This window comes from Periplaneta americana, chromosome 7 (assembly GCF_040183065.1).
Source record: "Periplaneta americana isolate PAMFEO1 chromosome 7, P.americana_PAMFEO1_priV1, whole genome shotgun sequence".
Lineage (NCBI taxonomy): Eukaryota > Metazoa > Arthropoda > Insecta > Blattodea > Blattidae > Periplaneta > Periplaneta americana.
Window position 1 is genome coordinate 104,216,874 of NC_091123.1, and position 17,523 is coordinate 104,234,396.

General features: G+C 35.8%; 1 protein-coding gene across 4 annotated transcripts in view; it reads right to left on the reverse strand.

Annotated features, from left to right (window-relative positions):
* Positions 1-5,789: 5,789 nt before the first annotated feature.
* The window catches only part of Pi3K68D (phosphatidylinositol-4-phosphate 3-kinase catalytic subunit Pi3K68D), a 987,208-nt gene continuing 975,474 nt past the window's right edge, over positions 5,790-17,523 (reverse strand). For 3 of the 4 annotated variants that reach the window (XM_069831124.1, XM_069831122.1, XM_069831123.1), the window contains one exon: positions 5,790-15,865. In XM_069831124.1, coding sequence (XP_069687225.1) covers positions 15,780-15,865 — 86 coding nt within the window. In that variant the 3' untranslated portion in view covers positions 5,790-15,779. The remainder of the gene's footprint in view (positions 15,866-17,523) is intronic. The other variant, XR_011333110.1, reaches the window with a different exon arrangement.

The following is a 17,523-nucleotide window of genomic DNA, read 5'->3' on the forward strand; positions in this document are numbered from 1 at the left end:
TGTCTCTATAGTATCACTGCAGTTAACTTATTTTATCGGGCGCTAACTTTTAAATCCTGGTTATAACATCAAAAAATCCCCTCTCGATGCAGTTCGAATCTGCAGCTTTTGCCTGTAGAGTATATTGTCTCGCTACACACCTAATGCAGAGAAGTTGCCGACATATCAGGGGTAGTATGTTAAAATAGTGTTTCAAAGAAGACACCTTTTATTCAATCCACTGTTTTATTTCTATTATCTCACTTTTGCCATTGAGAATTTTAAACAATGTTTCATTGTTTTACTATAGGCTCTATATAACAATAATTAAGATGGAATCCCACGTTTATCGCTATTTTCATAAAATATATTATGATCAACTCTATCATGAAAAACCTTGTTATATTTATAAAAGCGAAATAAGTTGGTCAATTAAATCCTCTCTTTTCAGTCAATTGTGTGATGGTGAAAATACAATCTGAGCTTGATCCCATCTTCCTGGTTACATCATCGGTGTCTAATACTACCAAGGTTGCCAGACTAAGGAAACAGGAATGGTTATTGTAACAACTTATGAAAACTGTCGTACTTCAGCACACAATTGAAGGACTCCCTGCAAAAAGCGTGTGGCTTCACTTTTTGGTCAAATTAATGTTTTGCTTGTTTCACATGTTAAAAAATACGCCCGGTCTTCTAGTGCAAGAACGGCGTGATTCCGAGCATTTGATAGTAAGTTACAGTGGAATTGGAGCTGAGTTACCGATTGTTTCACTGAAAAGAAGTTGGTATCTCCTGGAGCTATACAGTACATACAGGGTGTATAAAATGGCAAGCATGGACATCATGAGGCATAATAGACCATTTAAATGCAAATCGTCCTAACATAGGAACCATCAGTCTATCTTGAAATTTTAATCGGTCAAATGCAGAAAATTTAAAGTAAATCAACTATTTATGCAGCATTTACAACCTTCCTATTAATCCTTAATTGTCATACAACACATACTATGCAGTTCGATCATAACAGCTCATTAAATCTTATGGAAGGTAGCTGCAAATCTATTGAATAAGCAGTCGTGTATAGCTGATAAGAGGTGGTTGGGGGTTGAACAAAGGGCTGACAACCCATCACCGTAAAAAGAGCTTGTAACGAAACCCAACATAACCCTCAGAATGGGACTGATTCTTTGGCATGACCACAGCAAAGGAATAAGGTTATGAGTTTTGGTGCCTATGAGTCAGAAGTCTTTACAGAACAGGAGAACATTAGTAGCAAAAGAACTAGCTAGATATAGAATAGACTTTGTAGGAGTTATGGAGGTTAGGTTAGATGGAATCTTGCTCGTGATAGGGACCAATGACAGGCTTATGTGACTGGAGTAATGAAGCTCCGGATTCTTTAAAAGCCATTTGTAAGTAAATACAGTGATTGATGTGCTCTTTCCTGTTCCTTAATAGCAGTGTACAATTCAGAACTGAAATTATGAGACCACGAAAAATATTAGCATTTAAACATGAGTCTCTCTCATCGTGACCTCTTAAAGCCAATTCAAAAGCTCCACAAAACCGCAAGCAGTTTATTATTATATTCAGCACATATTTGTTCTTGATAACTTGATAACCTCCTCATTGTGAAGTTCAAAAGATCGCCTATAATTTGAATCCAATTGTGCCTGTATCTTTGACTCAACACTGTTAAATTTAACATATTGTTGATGTGTGAAGCTGAATAATAATGTTTTTTAATTCTTTCATTCGTGTGGTTCGCATCAATAATACCTGCAGAACGACAATTAAAATTACTTAATTGATTAAATGGCGATCTTACTCGTGTTAATTATGTAAGCGTGTGTGGCTTACAGCTGTTTCGGTGTTACTTGACACCATCCTCAGAGCCTACTAGATCTCGGCGCTATCTCAACTTCACTGCCTGTTGTGTGGGTGCGTTCGTGTGATGAAGAGTTGTGTCAAATAGTGTGTGTGTTCTGAAATTGATCGGTGTGTTGAGAATTTGATTAGGGTGTGTTTTAGTGTGTCTGTATATTTCATATTGTTCTAGTGTGTTGAGTTTTTGGTTTTAGGGTTGTATGTGTAGGATTTCCATGTTTGTATTTATGTTATTATATGTGTGGTTAGCATTAGTTATGTGTTCGGCATATGTACATGTATTGTGTCCTCTGTTATTGCTTTAATGTGTTCTTTGTATCGAGTTTGGAATGATCTGCCTGTCTGTCCAATGTAGAAACTGTCGCAACTATTGCATGTGAGTTTGTATAGGCCTGTGTGGTTGTATTTATTTGTTTGTGTTGTTTGTGTGTTGAGATGTCTTTGTAGTGTGTTTTCTGTTCTGTATGCTATGTTGTATTTCTGTTTTCTGAATGATGATGCGAAACACAACATAGCAAACAGAACAGAAAACACACTACAAAGATATTTCAACACACAAACAACAAACAAATAAATACAACCACATAGGCGTATACAAACTCACATGCAATAGATGCGACAGTTTCTACATTGAACAGACAGGCAGATCATTCCAAACTCGATACAAAGAACACATTAAAGCAATAACCAGAGGACACAATACATCTACATATGCCGAACACATAACTAATGCTAACCACACATACAATAACATAAATACAGACATGGAAATCCTACACATACAACCCAAAAACCAAAAACTCAACACACTAGAACAATATGAAATATACAGACACACTAAAACACATCCTGATCAAATTCTCAACATACAGATCAATTTTAGAACACACACACTATTTGACACAACTCTTCATCATATGAACGCAACCACACAACAGGCAGTGAAGTTGAGATAGCGCCGAGATCTAGTAGGCTCTGAGGATGGTGTCAAGTAACACCGAAACAGCTGTAAGCCAGACATGCTTATATAATTATCCGAGTAAGATCGCCATTTAATCAATTATTTATATTCAAGTGTTAAAAGTAGTGTACGAAACATTCAACATGGATAAAATTACTCAGTTACTACGCACATTCCTAAGCTCAAGTAGAGAAATAATTAATGCTTATAAAACATATCTGTTTTTGTCCATGAATGTTCGCTGCCAAACAATGGGCAAGGAAAACAAAATACAGCGTTTTTTTTATATTGCAGCTGCATAACCATTCACATTTTTCGTAAGTCCGACTGTTAATTCTTTTTCACTTTTCCATTATTCTGTTCTTCGTCACTTGTAATTTTAATTCAAGTGTAGGTCTACCTAGCTTCTTTATTTCGACCTTTTCATCCAAAGATCTTATAGAAAAAGACCTATAAAAATACTTTGTACACTATTCATTGTAACATTATGATAGAACTAGACAGATTGCGAACACATCTGAAACTGCTCCTAATCCCTTCTAAGCACTCTATTACTGCCTCCCTTCCCTGTCCCAAAACCTGCCAGTGAAACACTACTACTGCACATGACCGAATGGAACAGTGTGCCGCAAGTGTAGAGGGGCAAACATAAGTCCCAGGCATCATGAAAACCAGTGCACGTGCAGTGTCCTTTTTATAAATATTATAATAAAGAAATTATGTCGCTGATATATTATACTGCAGTTCATCAATATTAATTAAAAATATGTATTTGAAGACATGGTGCACTGCTCCTGTGCTCCTTAAGATAAATCGCCACTGGAGACAGAGAATCGTTCACATGACTTAGCTATAGAAGACAATAAAAGATTTCCTATTTTAAGGGAAGAAGTTTAACTTGAGCTTAAAAAAATGAAGAATGGGAAAGCAATAGCAGTTGATGGAAATTCCAGTGAATTAGTGAAATGCTTGTGTGAAGACAAGAAAGAAATTTTATTATTATTGCAACGAAATATATGAGAAAGGTGAATGACCTGAAGCTTTTACTGAGAGAGCATTACTGCCACACCGAAGAAAAATAATGCCAAGAAATGAACGAATTCAGGACTATCAGGCTGATGTCGCACTCAGCAAAGATTCTCCTGCGAATAATGAATCAGCGTTTATATTCTAAGATGGAAGAACAGTTGGAAGAAGAGCAGTTTAGCTTCAGGAAGGGAAAAGGTACGAGAAAATTGGACTGGTGCAAACAATCAGTGAAAGATACCCAGAGAAAAATAAAGTCGTGTATATAGTTTTTGTGGTCATAGAAAAGGCTTTTGATAGAATGGACTGGAATAAACTTATGGGGATCCTGAAGAATATTAGTGTGGATCAGAAAGAGAGACGGCTATTCAGTAATCTCTGTATGAAACAAGTAGTCAAAGTCAGGATAGGAGAAGAAATGTCAGAAGAAAGTGAAACAGGGACAGCAGTATGACAAGAATGCCCTTTATCACCTACCCTGTTCAACATCTACTTGGAGGATTTAGTGAAGAGTTTTCAGAACATGAGAGGGGTGATAGCAGGAGAAATAATAGTGAATAAAGTGCATAAGATTTGCTGATGATATGGCATTCTTAGCAGAAGAGGACACGGTACTAAGGGATATGTTACTGGAGCTAAATGATTGCTGTGAGCAGTATGAGCTGAATATAAATGCCAACAAGACGAAGACCACGGTTATCGGAAGAAAAATAAGAAGAAGGTAAACGTGCGAATTCGAAATGAGGCAATAGAACAAGTGGACAGCTTCAAATACTTGGGGTGTACTATAAGCAGTAACATGAGCTGCTGCCAGGAAGTCAAAAGGAAGACAGCAATGGCACAAGAAGCTTTTAACAGAAAAAGGAGCACCTTCTGCGGACATCTGGAAAAATAACTAAGGAAGAGACTAATGAAATGCTTTGTGTGGAGCGTGGCATTATATGGGGCAGAAACACGGACATTATACGACAAAGTGAAGAAAAGCGAATAGAAGCATTTGAAATGTGGATATGGAGAAGAATGGAGCATGTGAAATGGACAGACAAAACAGAAATGAAGCTGTGTTGGAAAGAGTGGGTGAAGAAAGAATGATGTTGAAACTGATCAGGAAGAGAAAAAGGAATTGGTTGGGTCACTGGCTGAGATGAAACTGTCTGCTGAAGGATGCACTGGAAGGAATGGTGAATGGGAGAAGAGACTGGGGCAGAAGAAGGTATCAGATACTAGACGACATTAAGATATATGGATCATATGCAGAGACAAAGAGGAAGGCAGAAAATAGGAAAGATTTGAGAATGCTGAGTATACAATGAGAGATCTGTCCTTTGGCAGAAAACTATGGTTGAATGAATGAATGAATAAATAACAACAGGATTCTAAATAATAATTATGCATTGCTTAATATTTCATAAATCAAAGTGCAGAAACATGGAATGGTGAGTAAACCTGAGGTTAAGTTACAACAAAATATATTAGACATTCGATATGAAATTTATACAAAAATGAATTTACAAAATTTAAATAAATTGATTAGTAACATTTCCATGCAGAACAAAATATTAAAATGATAATTGCACAAAATAGAACATGTTTGCTAAATATTACATAGCATATAATTCAATATCACTAATCAAGAGCTTTCAATATGTATCATTTAAGACGACAACAGTTGAGAAGAGGCAATGAAATGTCGTTAAATGTTCTTCATGGGAAACCAATGAAAATATTATTAGTTTGCAAGTTTTCTTATTCACAGCAAATTATTATGGTGACTGTGAAAAACTTTAATTTACATTGAGTGAATTAACAGACTACATGGTCTCAAATTCGTTCAGTACAATTTATTAAAGACTGCTGTAAACGAAAGCAGCAGATTAAATGTTATCAGGTTTCTACTTGTTAATTAACAGACGCAAGGAAATAAATAAAAAGTATATTCTTGAAGAAAATAAATATTTTTTTTTTTGACGCAAGGCTGTACAGTAAAAAGTCTCACAAATCTTAATAATAGGTGCAACTTTTAAATAAAATATTAATGTACCATTAACAGACTTTAGCTGGCCAGTTTCAAATATCATCAAAAATTAATTTAATATCTACATAACGAGAACATTTTGGTCCACCTGATAAATGCTTAATAGGGAGCTAAAATTTATAATCTAATGTAAATTATTCTAAAATAAAAGTATCAGAAGGAAGCATACTAAAAGAAAAGAATTTATAACAGAAGTATTAAATAAATAATATAAAGAGAGTAAAAGTAGTAAAAAAACATATACGGAGTTTGCTGAATCTGGCCAGCTTCTTCACATTTATTACTGTATATTTATTTGATTGATGAGCTTTTGGTCCTGTCAGTTATGTCCTTGAGGACAGTAGGTCCAGTCGATAAAGTCCTTTCCTGAATGTCCTGTTAGACATCAGGTCCTTTCAATTGCAATAACGTCTGCTTAAAAATTGGTGTTTACTGTTTACTTGCATTGTTAATAGTGTTGCTTGGCAACAAACATTTATTATTCAAAATTTCTAATTTGTAATTTATGCAGTCTAAATTTACAGCAGGACGAATAGAAGTAAATAGCATCCTGACTTCTGTGTTCATTGTTGGTGGTGAATCGCTGAACTAAAGCTACAACGATTGTAATGGGTGCTTAAATCTCAGTAGTTCGCGGTAGAATAAATAATGAGTGAAGTGATGTTTCACAGCACAGTTTCTTTATATTTAACTGTTAAAAAGTGGAAGAGACGTTAGATTTTATTAGTGTTAGTCTAAACTAACATCTGTAAATTGTTTATGATAGAATATGCAAAGGGAGTCTATATCGATTTATTAATCAATGTATGATTTTATTAGCATGCCAATATGCTAACGTGTTTTGTTCCAGGCTGTAAGTCAGGCCATGATAAAATCTGTAATAGACCTTTTTCCAGCACACCGAAAGAACATGATTTTTCAAAATGGGTTAGAGCGATTCCTCGAAAAGATTTGCAGCTTTCAGATAAAAGTAGGGTCTGTGATTTACGTTTTAGCAAAGAGTTTATAATGAAAACAGATTCTTTCACTGTGAGGGGTGAAAAGGAGGAAAAGTCCAGGGACAATTCTTTGGTCGGCGAGAAAAGGCACATAAAAAAAATCAGGAGAGATTTTCTTTTTAATTTACTCTTAACTGAATATGAGTATAATAATGAAATTCATGTATGTTGGTTAAAGTAAGACTCTTTTCAATTTAAAACAAAAGAAATTTTATTAGTTCAAAAATTAGAAAAAAATACTAGACTTATGTGATTAGGTACAACAGAAAAATCGACTTTTTGGCTTATGTGATTTTTTCCACCGACCAAAGAATTGGAAACTGACACCAGGAGCAGTTCCTCATAAATTCCCCTAATTTGCCTAAATATTTATCAGCTCTGATTAAGTCCCGAAAAAGACCAGTGATTCGATATGAAGTGACTACAAAAAGAAGGAATGAAGATAAGAGCATACCAAATGAACAAGAGGCCTCATACCCCATTCAGATGAGAATTATTTAACTGATGAACCTACTTCTTCGAACAAAGAAAGTTTGATTAAAATAGACCGTTTGAAGAAAAATGCACTTTTAAAAAGACAAATTAAAAATGGACACTCACTCGAACTAAAATCAATCTCAGTACAGTCAATGCTAGAATTAATTTACTTGAACAAAAATTGAAATGAAGTAATTGTCAATACACAAATAATAAAAACCTGAGTTAAGAAAAAAAACTATAGATGCTATGGTTAAGAAATGCCAAGTAAAAGGTTCCCATGGCATGAGATATAATAATGATTTGAATTTAGAGAGTTTGCTGCTAAAAAAAAATTCCCAAAAGGATACACTGTCTTAATCCTAGCAATACCAACCCATAATCTGTAATGTGCATTACCAACGGGGGGGGGGGGGGGGGAGCCTCTCAGGCCCACAAATGTAATATTTATTTTATTTTTTCAAATTAAGCTATTTTGTTTTATATCCATTAATTAAGACTTCAAATGTTATCTATTTGCTGTAATTCAAGAAACATTAACCTACATACACGACTCAGTATTCATATCATAATAAATTATGAGGACTAGGAACGTAATACTTAGGAAAAAGCTCATTGAGGCTTTGAAATAATTTCCTCAGTGGTGCATATTTGTCATTCTGGCGGCGTAATTCCCTTGTGTTCTTGTCGTTAAATCTAAGAATTCTTGTTAGTTCAAAGAACTGAGTTCGAATCATTCCTCCGTAATAAATTTGTCGACCTTGCAGGAAAGACCACAGATCTTGGAATGGAACAGCCGTGTCGTGGTTTGTGCCATTACCAACAACAAACCAATGTAGCAAAACAACTGTATGTGCTGTGCCTCTTTGAAGTAGACTTTTATCAGATTAATGATATGTGGTGTAAGGAACAACTGTAGGTCTACTGTTTCCATCATAGAATTTACTTTCCCCTTTCTACAAAGTCCCACTTCTTCACGTACAATATTCTGCACAATGCAAATCTAGCTTTCAGGTAGCTGAAGCTGTGAAGCTGAGTTGAATAATTTCAAGGGAAAAATTGGTCCGGGGCCGGGTATCGATCCCATGACCTTTGGCTAAGCGCACCAATGCTCTACCGACTGAGCTATCCAGGACGGTTTGTCAGTCCAGTTTGAGGTATGTGGATATAAAGGGAAAAATTGAGTCCGTGTCTGGTAGAGTTCCTGTGTAGCTCAGTCGGTAGAGCATTGGTTCGCTTAGCCAAAGGTCCTGGGTTCGATACCCGGCTCCGGAACAATTTATCCCTTGAAATTATTCAAATATTTTGCACAGTGGCGTGAGGATCGTGCTGGAGGTTGTGTAACATATACATGTCTAGATTTTGATATATAGAATTCTCCACTAACTAACACATTGTGTTTATCCTCATTTTCAACTTCAGAATCAGACAATCCAACTTCTTCGATGTTGTCCTCAACTTCACTTGTTTCTGTATCTGATTCGTCTAAGACAGTGGTCGTCAGCACTCACTAAAATGGGTAATAGGTAAGGAGTGCAGCAGAATATCTGCGCGTAAGAGATGCTAGCCCGAGGGTGCACTGTGCTAATGATCGCTGGTCTAAGACATCATTGACTATCTTCTCCATGGAGGTTACACGAATTGCATACGCCGACATAACTATCTGACTATGCCCATGAACAGAAAAATGAGAAAGACAAGTTCTCATGACAAGCAGAGAATTGTAATAAAAACCTATACCATTGTTGAAGAGAAATATCTATTTCAAACGTTCAAACAATAATTGAAAATAAAATATAAATAAAAACCTTGAATTTTCCGACCGTTTCTTTACCAACGGGAGGGCTTCCATTGCCCATAACAAGTTTGCAATTTTATTATTATTTTTTATGAAAATAATTTTAAAATATTTCACAGTTTGTCAGTTTTTTACGGTCCAACTGACACTAATTTTTTTTTTAAATTTAATTCGAAATACTTAATAAGTTAATAATGAAAAACTAAACCTGTGGACTTTAGAGACCCCCGTTAAGCATTGATTGTTACCACTTCCTTCATAGAGTCATTTAAGGAGCCTTGGTAAAGGACTTAAATATTTATTTCGGGCTAAACTCGCATGCAGTGAAGTCTATTTCAGAATATTACAAAGACGAAAATGATGAAAATAAAAAATATGAGATAGTAATTTTCGATTAAGTTAAGCTGAGGGAAGAGCTTCATCTTAATAATTGTTCACTTCAATTAGATGGGTTTGTTAACATGGGTGATCTAACTCCATCTTCTCAGAAAAATTAAATAACCAAGCATGCATTAATACAGCTCATGCATTTTGTCAAGACACTCGCGATGTGCAGTATGGGAACAGGGTTTCTGTGGAGGGGGTAGGAGTAGAAGGGAAGGTCGGGCATGTGTTTACCGAGTTCAAGGCAAATACTAACCCATTCCTCTATAATTCGTAAGAAGACTCATCCGATCTCGTGTGCAGCTCTGTACGAAGAGTGGGGGAGTATCTGGACATAATGCATGCGCTGTATTTATGTTTGTTCCTTTTCTGTACAATTGGGTCCAACTAGTCGCTATTTATGGTTGTAGAAATGCAACACCTGCAGATATTCTCGAAAAATTCTTGTCCAGATGGTGAGTAATTTTATTATTGTTATTATTATTATTATTATTATTATTATTATTATTATTATTATTATTATGTTATCATGGAAACATTTTTCCATTGTTGGCAAATAGTAAAAACACATTAGTGTAAAGCTAGGCGCTCACTTGCTGAAAAAAATTCGTTTGCTACGTTCAGATTTTTATTCTATTTTAAATGGAGCATCGCCCACTTGGCTGTATTGTCTCTGCCCACATGACCGGATTCCATTCAGAATTCTAAACGGATTTCCGTACAGTCTAAGATCGAAATAAAGAATGTCATGGCCATGTCATGACAAATATATTATCGATTGCAAGGCCTCCAATCGCGGTAATATTGAAGGTATAATGAAATGGATGACGAGAAGCTTATTTTATTAAGTCCTACAGTATGAAGAGCTTTATAATTTATGAAATTAGAATTATAGCAATGTAATATGGAGAAAGAACATATGGGATGAGATTGGGAAAATGCTAAATTAACCTGTCATGTCTTTCATAATTTAAGTTACAGACCTATTCATTTTATTTCCAGATTCAGCTCAGAACACTACAATGAAATAATACACTCTTGCAGTAAATTAAAACACTATTAGATGATTAATTCGGAAATGCGGACAAGTGAGCGATACTATAATAAAAATCCGAATGCAACAAACGAATTTTTTCCAGTAAGTGAGTGCCTACCTTAAACAGCAAGAATGTCGTAATCAGGTATTTTAAAAGCCAAGAGTACACAAGCACCGCGCTGCGGCGATTCCATGGATTAACAGTGAGTCAGGACACTATTTACTTCTATTCATTCTGTTTACAGTGTACAATGGCACAAATCATATATTCACAGAAAGAAAAACCAACATTTACCACTCTTTCAACAAGGACGGAACCAAACATTACTGGAGGTGTGAAGAATGACAAGTGTGCAGTGCAAGGTCCCATACTGGTTCAAAATTAGAAAATGTAACGATTTTAATGGATGGGACAAATGATCACCAACAAAATCCTAGTCCATCTGGGTAAGTACGTACAATTGTACATGGATTGAAAAGCCGCCCTGAAGAAGAACCTACAGCAATGCCGGCTCTGGTATTAAGAACAGTACTCGGGGACGTACATGTGGAAGAGGTTTTACAAATGTTACCTCAGAGAAACAACTTGAAGAGGCAAATAAATCGTGTACAGAACAGAAGTCGTCCAAGAAACCCAAGTTCTATCCATTATTTTGAAATTCCTCCCGAATACCAGTAACTAAACGTGGTGGTTTTCTAAGGTAGGCCTATGACTCGGAGCCCAAGAATGACGAAAGAATCCTGATATACACAACAATTGAAAACCTGAGACACATGAGCGCAATCTGCACAATATTCTCCGGTGGAACATTTAAAACTGCCCCCAGGCAATTCTTACAGCTGTTTACCTTACACGAACTAGGCATGAGGCATGCAATGCCACTTGTGATGTCCTTACAAGCAGGAGGCATAAGGAAACATACAGGAAGATATCAGAATTGGCGCGAGAAAGACAGCTCACCATCGAACCTTCAGTCTGTGTAATGGACTTCGAAATTGCAAACATCAATGCAGTTCAAGAGTTGTTTCCAGACGCTCGTGTGGGTGCTTGTTTCACAGTCCCCCTGGAGAAAATAGATGCACTAGGTCTCACTTCAGAGTATGTGAAACTCGTAGTAGTGTATTAATGTTTTTTGGGTTACCCTTTGTGCCAGCTGATGATGTTTTTGAGACTTTGGATTACATCGCGGAAAGATGCCCTGAAAATTCAGATGATTTGGTTGAGTAGGCTACATTGAAAGGACATATGATAGGATGTGGTAAGAGAAGACCAGACATCCCTAGGTTTCCACCATCACCATGGAATGTTTATAATGCTGTCATAATGGAGAACACAGAACAAATAATGTGATAGAAGCATGACACAACAAATTTCAAAAGTTAATGGTAATTTATCACCCTTCTATTTGGAAGTTTGTTGAAGTTCTGAAAGACGAACATCAACAATAAATTCATCGCAGAAATTGTGTCCAAGTATGAAAGATATCTGACAGTGATTGGATACAAACTCAAGTGCAATTCTGCTGAAATTCCGGAAGATGAAGATTCAGAATGATATGCATATTCATACTATTATTTACAAAGTATTAAATTTTTATAACTGGTAATTACATTGATATACAGCAGCGGTTCCCAAACTTTTTCAGCCACGGAGTCCTTTTTGAAGCAAAAGTTACTCGTGGAGCCCCAAGAAATGTTTACTTTTTAGTTTTATCTGTCTACGTTCTATGAAGCATATTTCACACGATACATAAACGGAAGTATATATATATATATATATATATATATATATATATATATATATATATATATATATATAAAGGAAACAATAGTAAAAAAGTACTGGATATAATTTATTTAAATCTACAAAATGATATTGATATGTAGTTAAGATATTTAAAAAATGTTACATGTACACCTGAAGTTAATGTGAAGAATGTGCCTGTTTCTTGCGACAGAGTTTGCCAATGTCCGGTATCATAGAAGTCAGTTGAAGACGTATATCGTCTTCTGTGTCCAAACAAGTTCGATATTTTGTTTTTGTAGCCATGTAGTTCGAAAAGGTCGTTTCACTGAGGTACATAGTACTAAAAGGCAGTGATAGAAATTTAGCTTTTGAACTTAATATCAAAAGATCCTCCCCTAACTTAGCCCAAAATTTGGGAAATGGTTTGCTTTTAAATTATGCCTGACAGTGGCTGTTCGAAACCATGTCTATAAGGACCTCATATCTGAAGCAGTGAGGGCTGCTGGTTAGACATTACTGGAAATGGATCTATAATCCACTCATATTTCTTTAGAATCGATTCCTGAGTGTCCCTTGGAAAGTATGAATTCATATTTTGAAGCAAATTGTCAAGGTGTTCTTTCATTATTGCTATGAATGAGACATTCATTGTTATATTATTTTCTTCTATAAAGTTTGAAGTCATTGAGAAACGTAAGATCCTTATTGTCGACGCTTTCTATGTAGAACGCTATTTTTTTCTTCACTGCGACAATTTCGTCATCAGCATCGAATATAGTCTTCCATTTACCTTGTATGTGCTGAATTCATTTTTGAAAATGTCTGCCAAGTAACATAATTTGTACAACCATTCCTGATCATTCAAATAATCTGCTAGCAAACTGTTCTGGTAATTCAAAGTGAATAAACTTCCGTTCGAAGTTCATGTAATCGGGACAATGCTTTACAGCGCGACAAACATCGCACTTCTGTATGTAATATTACTAACAATGACTTTTGTATACTACCCATATCTTCACACAGGATTTTAAGTAGTCTACACTGCGAAGGTCGTGCCTTAACAAAGTTGATAATTTTGACGGCGTTGTCTAGTACCTGCTTTAATAACACTGGCATTTTTTCGTTGCGAGGGCGTGTTGGTGTAGTACACACTGACTACTTGTTCAGTTTTTAAAACTTTCTTGATCCTTGTAACAGCGCCAGCAACAGGACCTACCATGTGCCATCTGTGCACACATCAATGCAATTGTCTCATGGTATCGAGTTTTGAATGAAGAAGAAAAAATTTCAGTACCGCTTGTAGAAGATGGCAATGGCTGCAGAACAAAATATTTCATGAAAGAACCTGAAAATTCATACCGCACAAACATCATTAACATAGCTAATCCGGCAAAGGCAGTGGATTTGTCAAGTTGTAACGAAAATTTTGTTTAACTGATACGGAAAATCATGATATTTTTACGTCTTTTCATATATTCTGCACAGTGTTATTTGATAAGGGCACACTGGAAATCAACTTTGCAGTTTTCTCGTCCACCATGCACTTCACTACCTTCACTAATAGTGATTTCATAAGAGTTTCAGCAAGGGTGAGGTTTACCAGCAAGAGCCTGGTCATGACTAACCAAGTACGACGTTTTCTGTGCTTTCTCTTTGTTTGTTTTTACACGAAGTAAAATTTTGTCTGAACTGCATGGAGTTCGTCACTTTTTCTTTCGAAGTAGTCTGCAATTTTATTTGTGAATTTTTGAATTGAGAAATGCCGTCTAAGTTTGGCAGGAAACATATAACTATTGGGAAAAACGTTGTTACATATCACACACTGTGGACGTTCATCAGCAAACTCAGTGAAACCCATGTCCAAATATAAATCACAATATTTTCGTTTGTTACTTTCAATACCTATACACTCGGCATCGTAGACTCAAGAGACAGGATCATGTTCAACATATTCACACTATCTTTTTTGAAAGTAAGGTTATAGCTGTTATCTCCCTTTGACTGAGCACTGGTTGATGGCTAATGACTCTCAGGTCTTAGGGAGCCCGTCTTAAGCCACAGTTCCGGTTCAACAAAAGTTTAGTTAACACATCTGCTATCAAATTAACATGCAGGTATACAGTATATATATTTTTTGAGGTAATGTAACAGTCAATAGATTGCAGATTCCACGTACCACAAATAACAAAGTAACGCTGCCTGCCCAGTATATAAAAAATAAAATAAATTTCGAGAATCACTGAGTACTTGGCAAGCAAGAAAGATCGAGATAGTTCCAGTGACGAGTAGATTTAATATTAATGCTGCCATGTAGCAAGAAGAACGCAAACTACTTTCTCAGAAATTATTTTTCGCTTGATGGAAGTAGTTTCCGTTTTCCCCGCTAGAGACTAGATGGAATTAGCAATTTTTGTCAGCTTCATAATTTCCGTGGACGGAGCCCCTGAGAATCATTTGCGGAGCCCTAAGGGCTACGCGGAGCACACTTTGGGAACCGCTGATGTACAGTATACTATTATTAAATTTTTGTAACAATTTTTTGTATCAATTACACCAGACCAGCAGACCAAAATGCAAGAACTTAACGGACAAGATAAAACATACTACTGGACCTAATGGATCTGACAAAATATCAAGGACCTCACAGAAACGACTAAACATCTGACCGGACTTTATGGACAAGAGCAAATGTCCTGAAAGGATTTATTTCATTGGTATATTCAATATATACTTGACAATACATTACTGTTATCTTTACGCACAATAATATGAATAATCTGGAAATGCAACGATAATTTTACTGTCCTAGATAGCAATTTAAAGTTGTGCCACAGGAATATAGTGTATGGAATTGAAGACGAACATACAAAATGAGCATCTTGTACTTTTGGATTAATGTTTGGGTTTTAATCTCTAAAGTACAGGTTGCTAAACCCCATTTGATGCCATGCATAATGTTAAGACATCTATAAAACCCACAATGAGGCAACATTTAGTATACAACTATTTATAATCGCAAAAATAAATTACTGTTCAGTCTTTATTTTATTAGCCAAATATTCTATACTTAGAACAAGTCACTGATAATGTGATCTGATTAGGCATTATAGATCATGAATATTGTATTTTCTAAATTGTATACCAGTAGCACAACATAACACATTATTAGAAATAGTTAACATTTAATGCTGACATGAAATTCATTATTCATCTGTTATGTACTACATTTAAACATATGTGTGAACATGTGATATGATATTTACATTTCTATTTTTTTCAATAAAAGAAGAAGAGCACTTGAAATGACATAACTACAGTTCAGATTAAATGCATCAGATCCACAACTTTCCAAGGTATTTTTCACCTCTGGAGATTTCCAAGAGGGTACCACTCCTCAGTCTCAGACTCCAAGTCAACACCATCAAGGGGAAGCATTACACAGCCAAGAAACTCATTCTCCTGAAGTGTGTCGTGATTCCAAATTGTTGCTTGCAAACGTCGTTTTCGTACCACTTCCAGGGGCATACGATATTCCAACTGAAACAGATGTCAAATAAATGGTGACTCAAAATAATATTAAAGAAAGAAAAAAAATATTACAAAGTCGGTAAGTTATATACTGTAATGCTGTTATGCTGAGGTCTTGGCGGAGGAGGGAGCAAAAGGACAATACAATACCACAATATCAATTCCTCCTATAGCTTTGTTCTGAATTGGTGCTTGTTTATTTATCAGACTCTTTTTTTTTATTTTATGTTGTCTCTTCACTTATTTAAATGATAGATTGAACACTGTACAGATGAGGAGAAATTGGGATGTAAGACGAAAAATTCTAGTGAATTTGCTAAAAGCCAACAAATCTTACTTTTGAAGCAAAATTTGAAATGTTAATTATAATTATCTGTAAGTGCTGTTATTATTCATTGGTTAGTCTCCAATATTTTCAGATATGGTTAGATAAGACATTCCTGAATTCTCTTAGGCCGTGTCTCAAAGCTACATTTTCAGATGAAGTGAATTAGATTGTTGACTAAATAGCCGGATGTGACATCAGAAGTTACGATCCAAAGCTACGTAATGAACAGCAACAGTGTTGCCATATTTAGCGATAAGTCACTAAATCTAGGGAATTTTGAATCAGTCTCGGTGACAAATTTGGTAAAATACGATTAGTGACTTTTCCGCTGATTTTTATATTCTTCCACTTTTTTCTTTCTTTTAATGCACTTCTTAGTTTTAGAAGAGGCATGGGTGCATGACTGAGTAGTATAATGATTCATATGTGAAAGCCCTGATCTCATATACTTGTGATCAGTGATCAGGGTGAAAGATGCTGATTCAACGATTTTCACGGATTAGGTCTCTCTCTCAATACTACTGCTCCAACACCCATAAACGGTGGCAACTTTGATTGACACGTGACGAGTCGTGAGCTGTAGCTAATGAAATCTTGGTTCTTCCCCGCAAAGCGGAGACTTTCCACTCCGAACCGGCCCGAGACAATTGAGTTTTGGAATTTTGTGCTGACAGTTCGTGTGAAGCAAATGAGACTGTAGTTTTGCTCGTTTTAATATATTTTAATATATATTTAAAAATGTTGGATTTCACAAAAAAAATTGTGTTCAAACGCTTAGGTAAAAATTTCCACACTTACAATTTGTCAGAAAGTGTAGTGTCAATGATTGGATCAAGTGCAGTGTATTCACAACCAGCTGTTCCCACACCTTCCACCTCAACATCACAACCATCAAGAACACAACCTGACTCTGCAGAAGAGGGGTGACGACGAGGAAATGATATTTTTGTCCACATATGTACGTTTTTCTTATTTTTATTTAATTATATTTATTATTCATTTTTAGCGACATTTCTGGGGATATTTTAACAAACTTTGGAGAGATTTTAGCTACTTTTTGTTGAAAAGTTAGCGAGATTGTAGGGCGATATGTTGACAACAGTGAACAGCAATCAAGTCCATAGTACACCGCCGTCTGGATACCTTTGCCTAGCGTCTCGTTAACTGCCTGCTCTATGCTATAGTTTAACATGAAACCCGCCATACACATATATTGACATAATTCTCCGCTATTGGCGCCACCCAAAGCACACGTATCAGTACAATGGTGTGGTGTATAGCAGTGTGTATCTATACATGTCGGTGTTTGAGCACAGATTTACATAGTCGCAAACGTAGT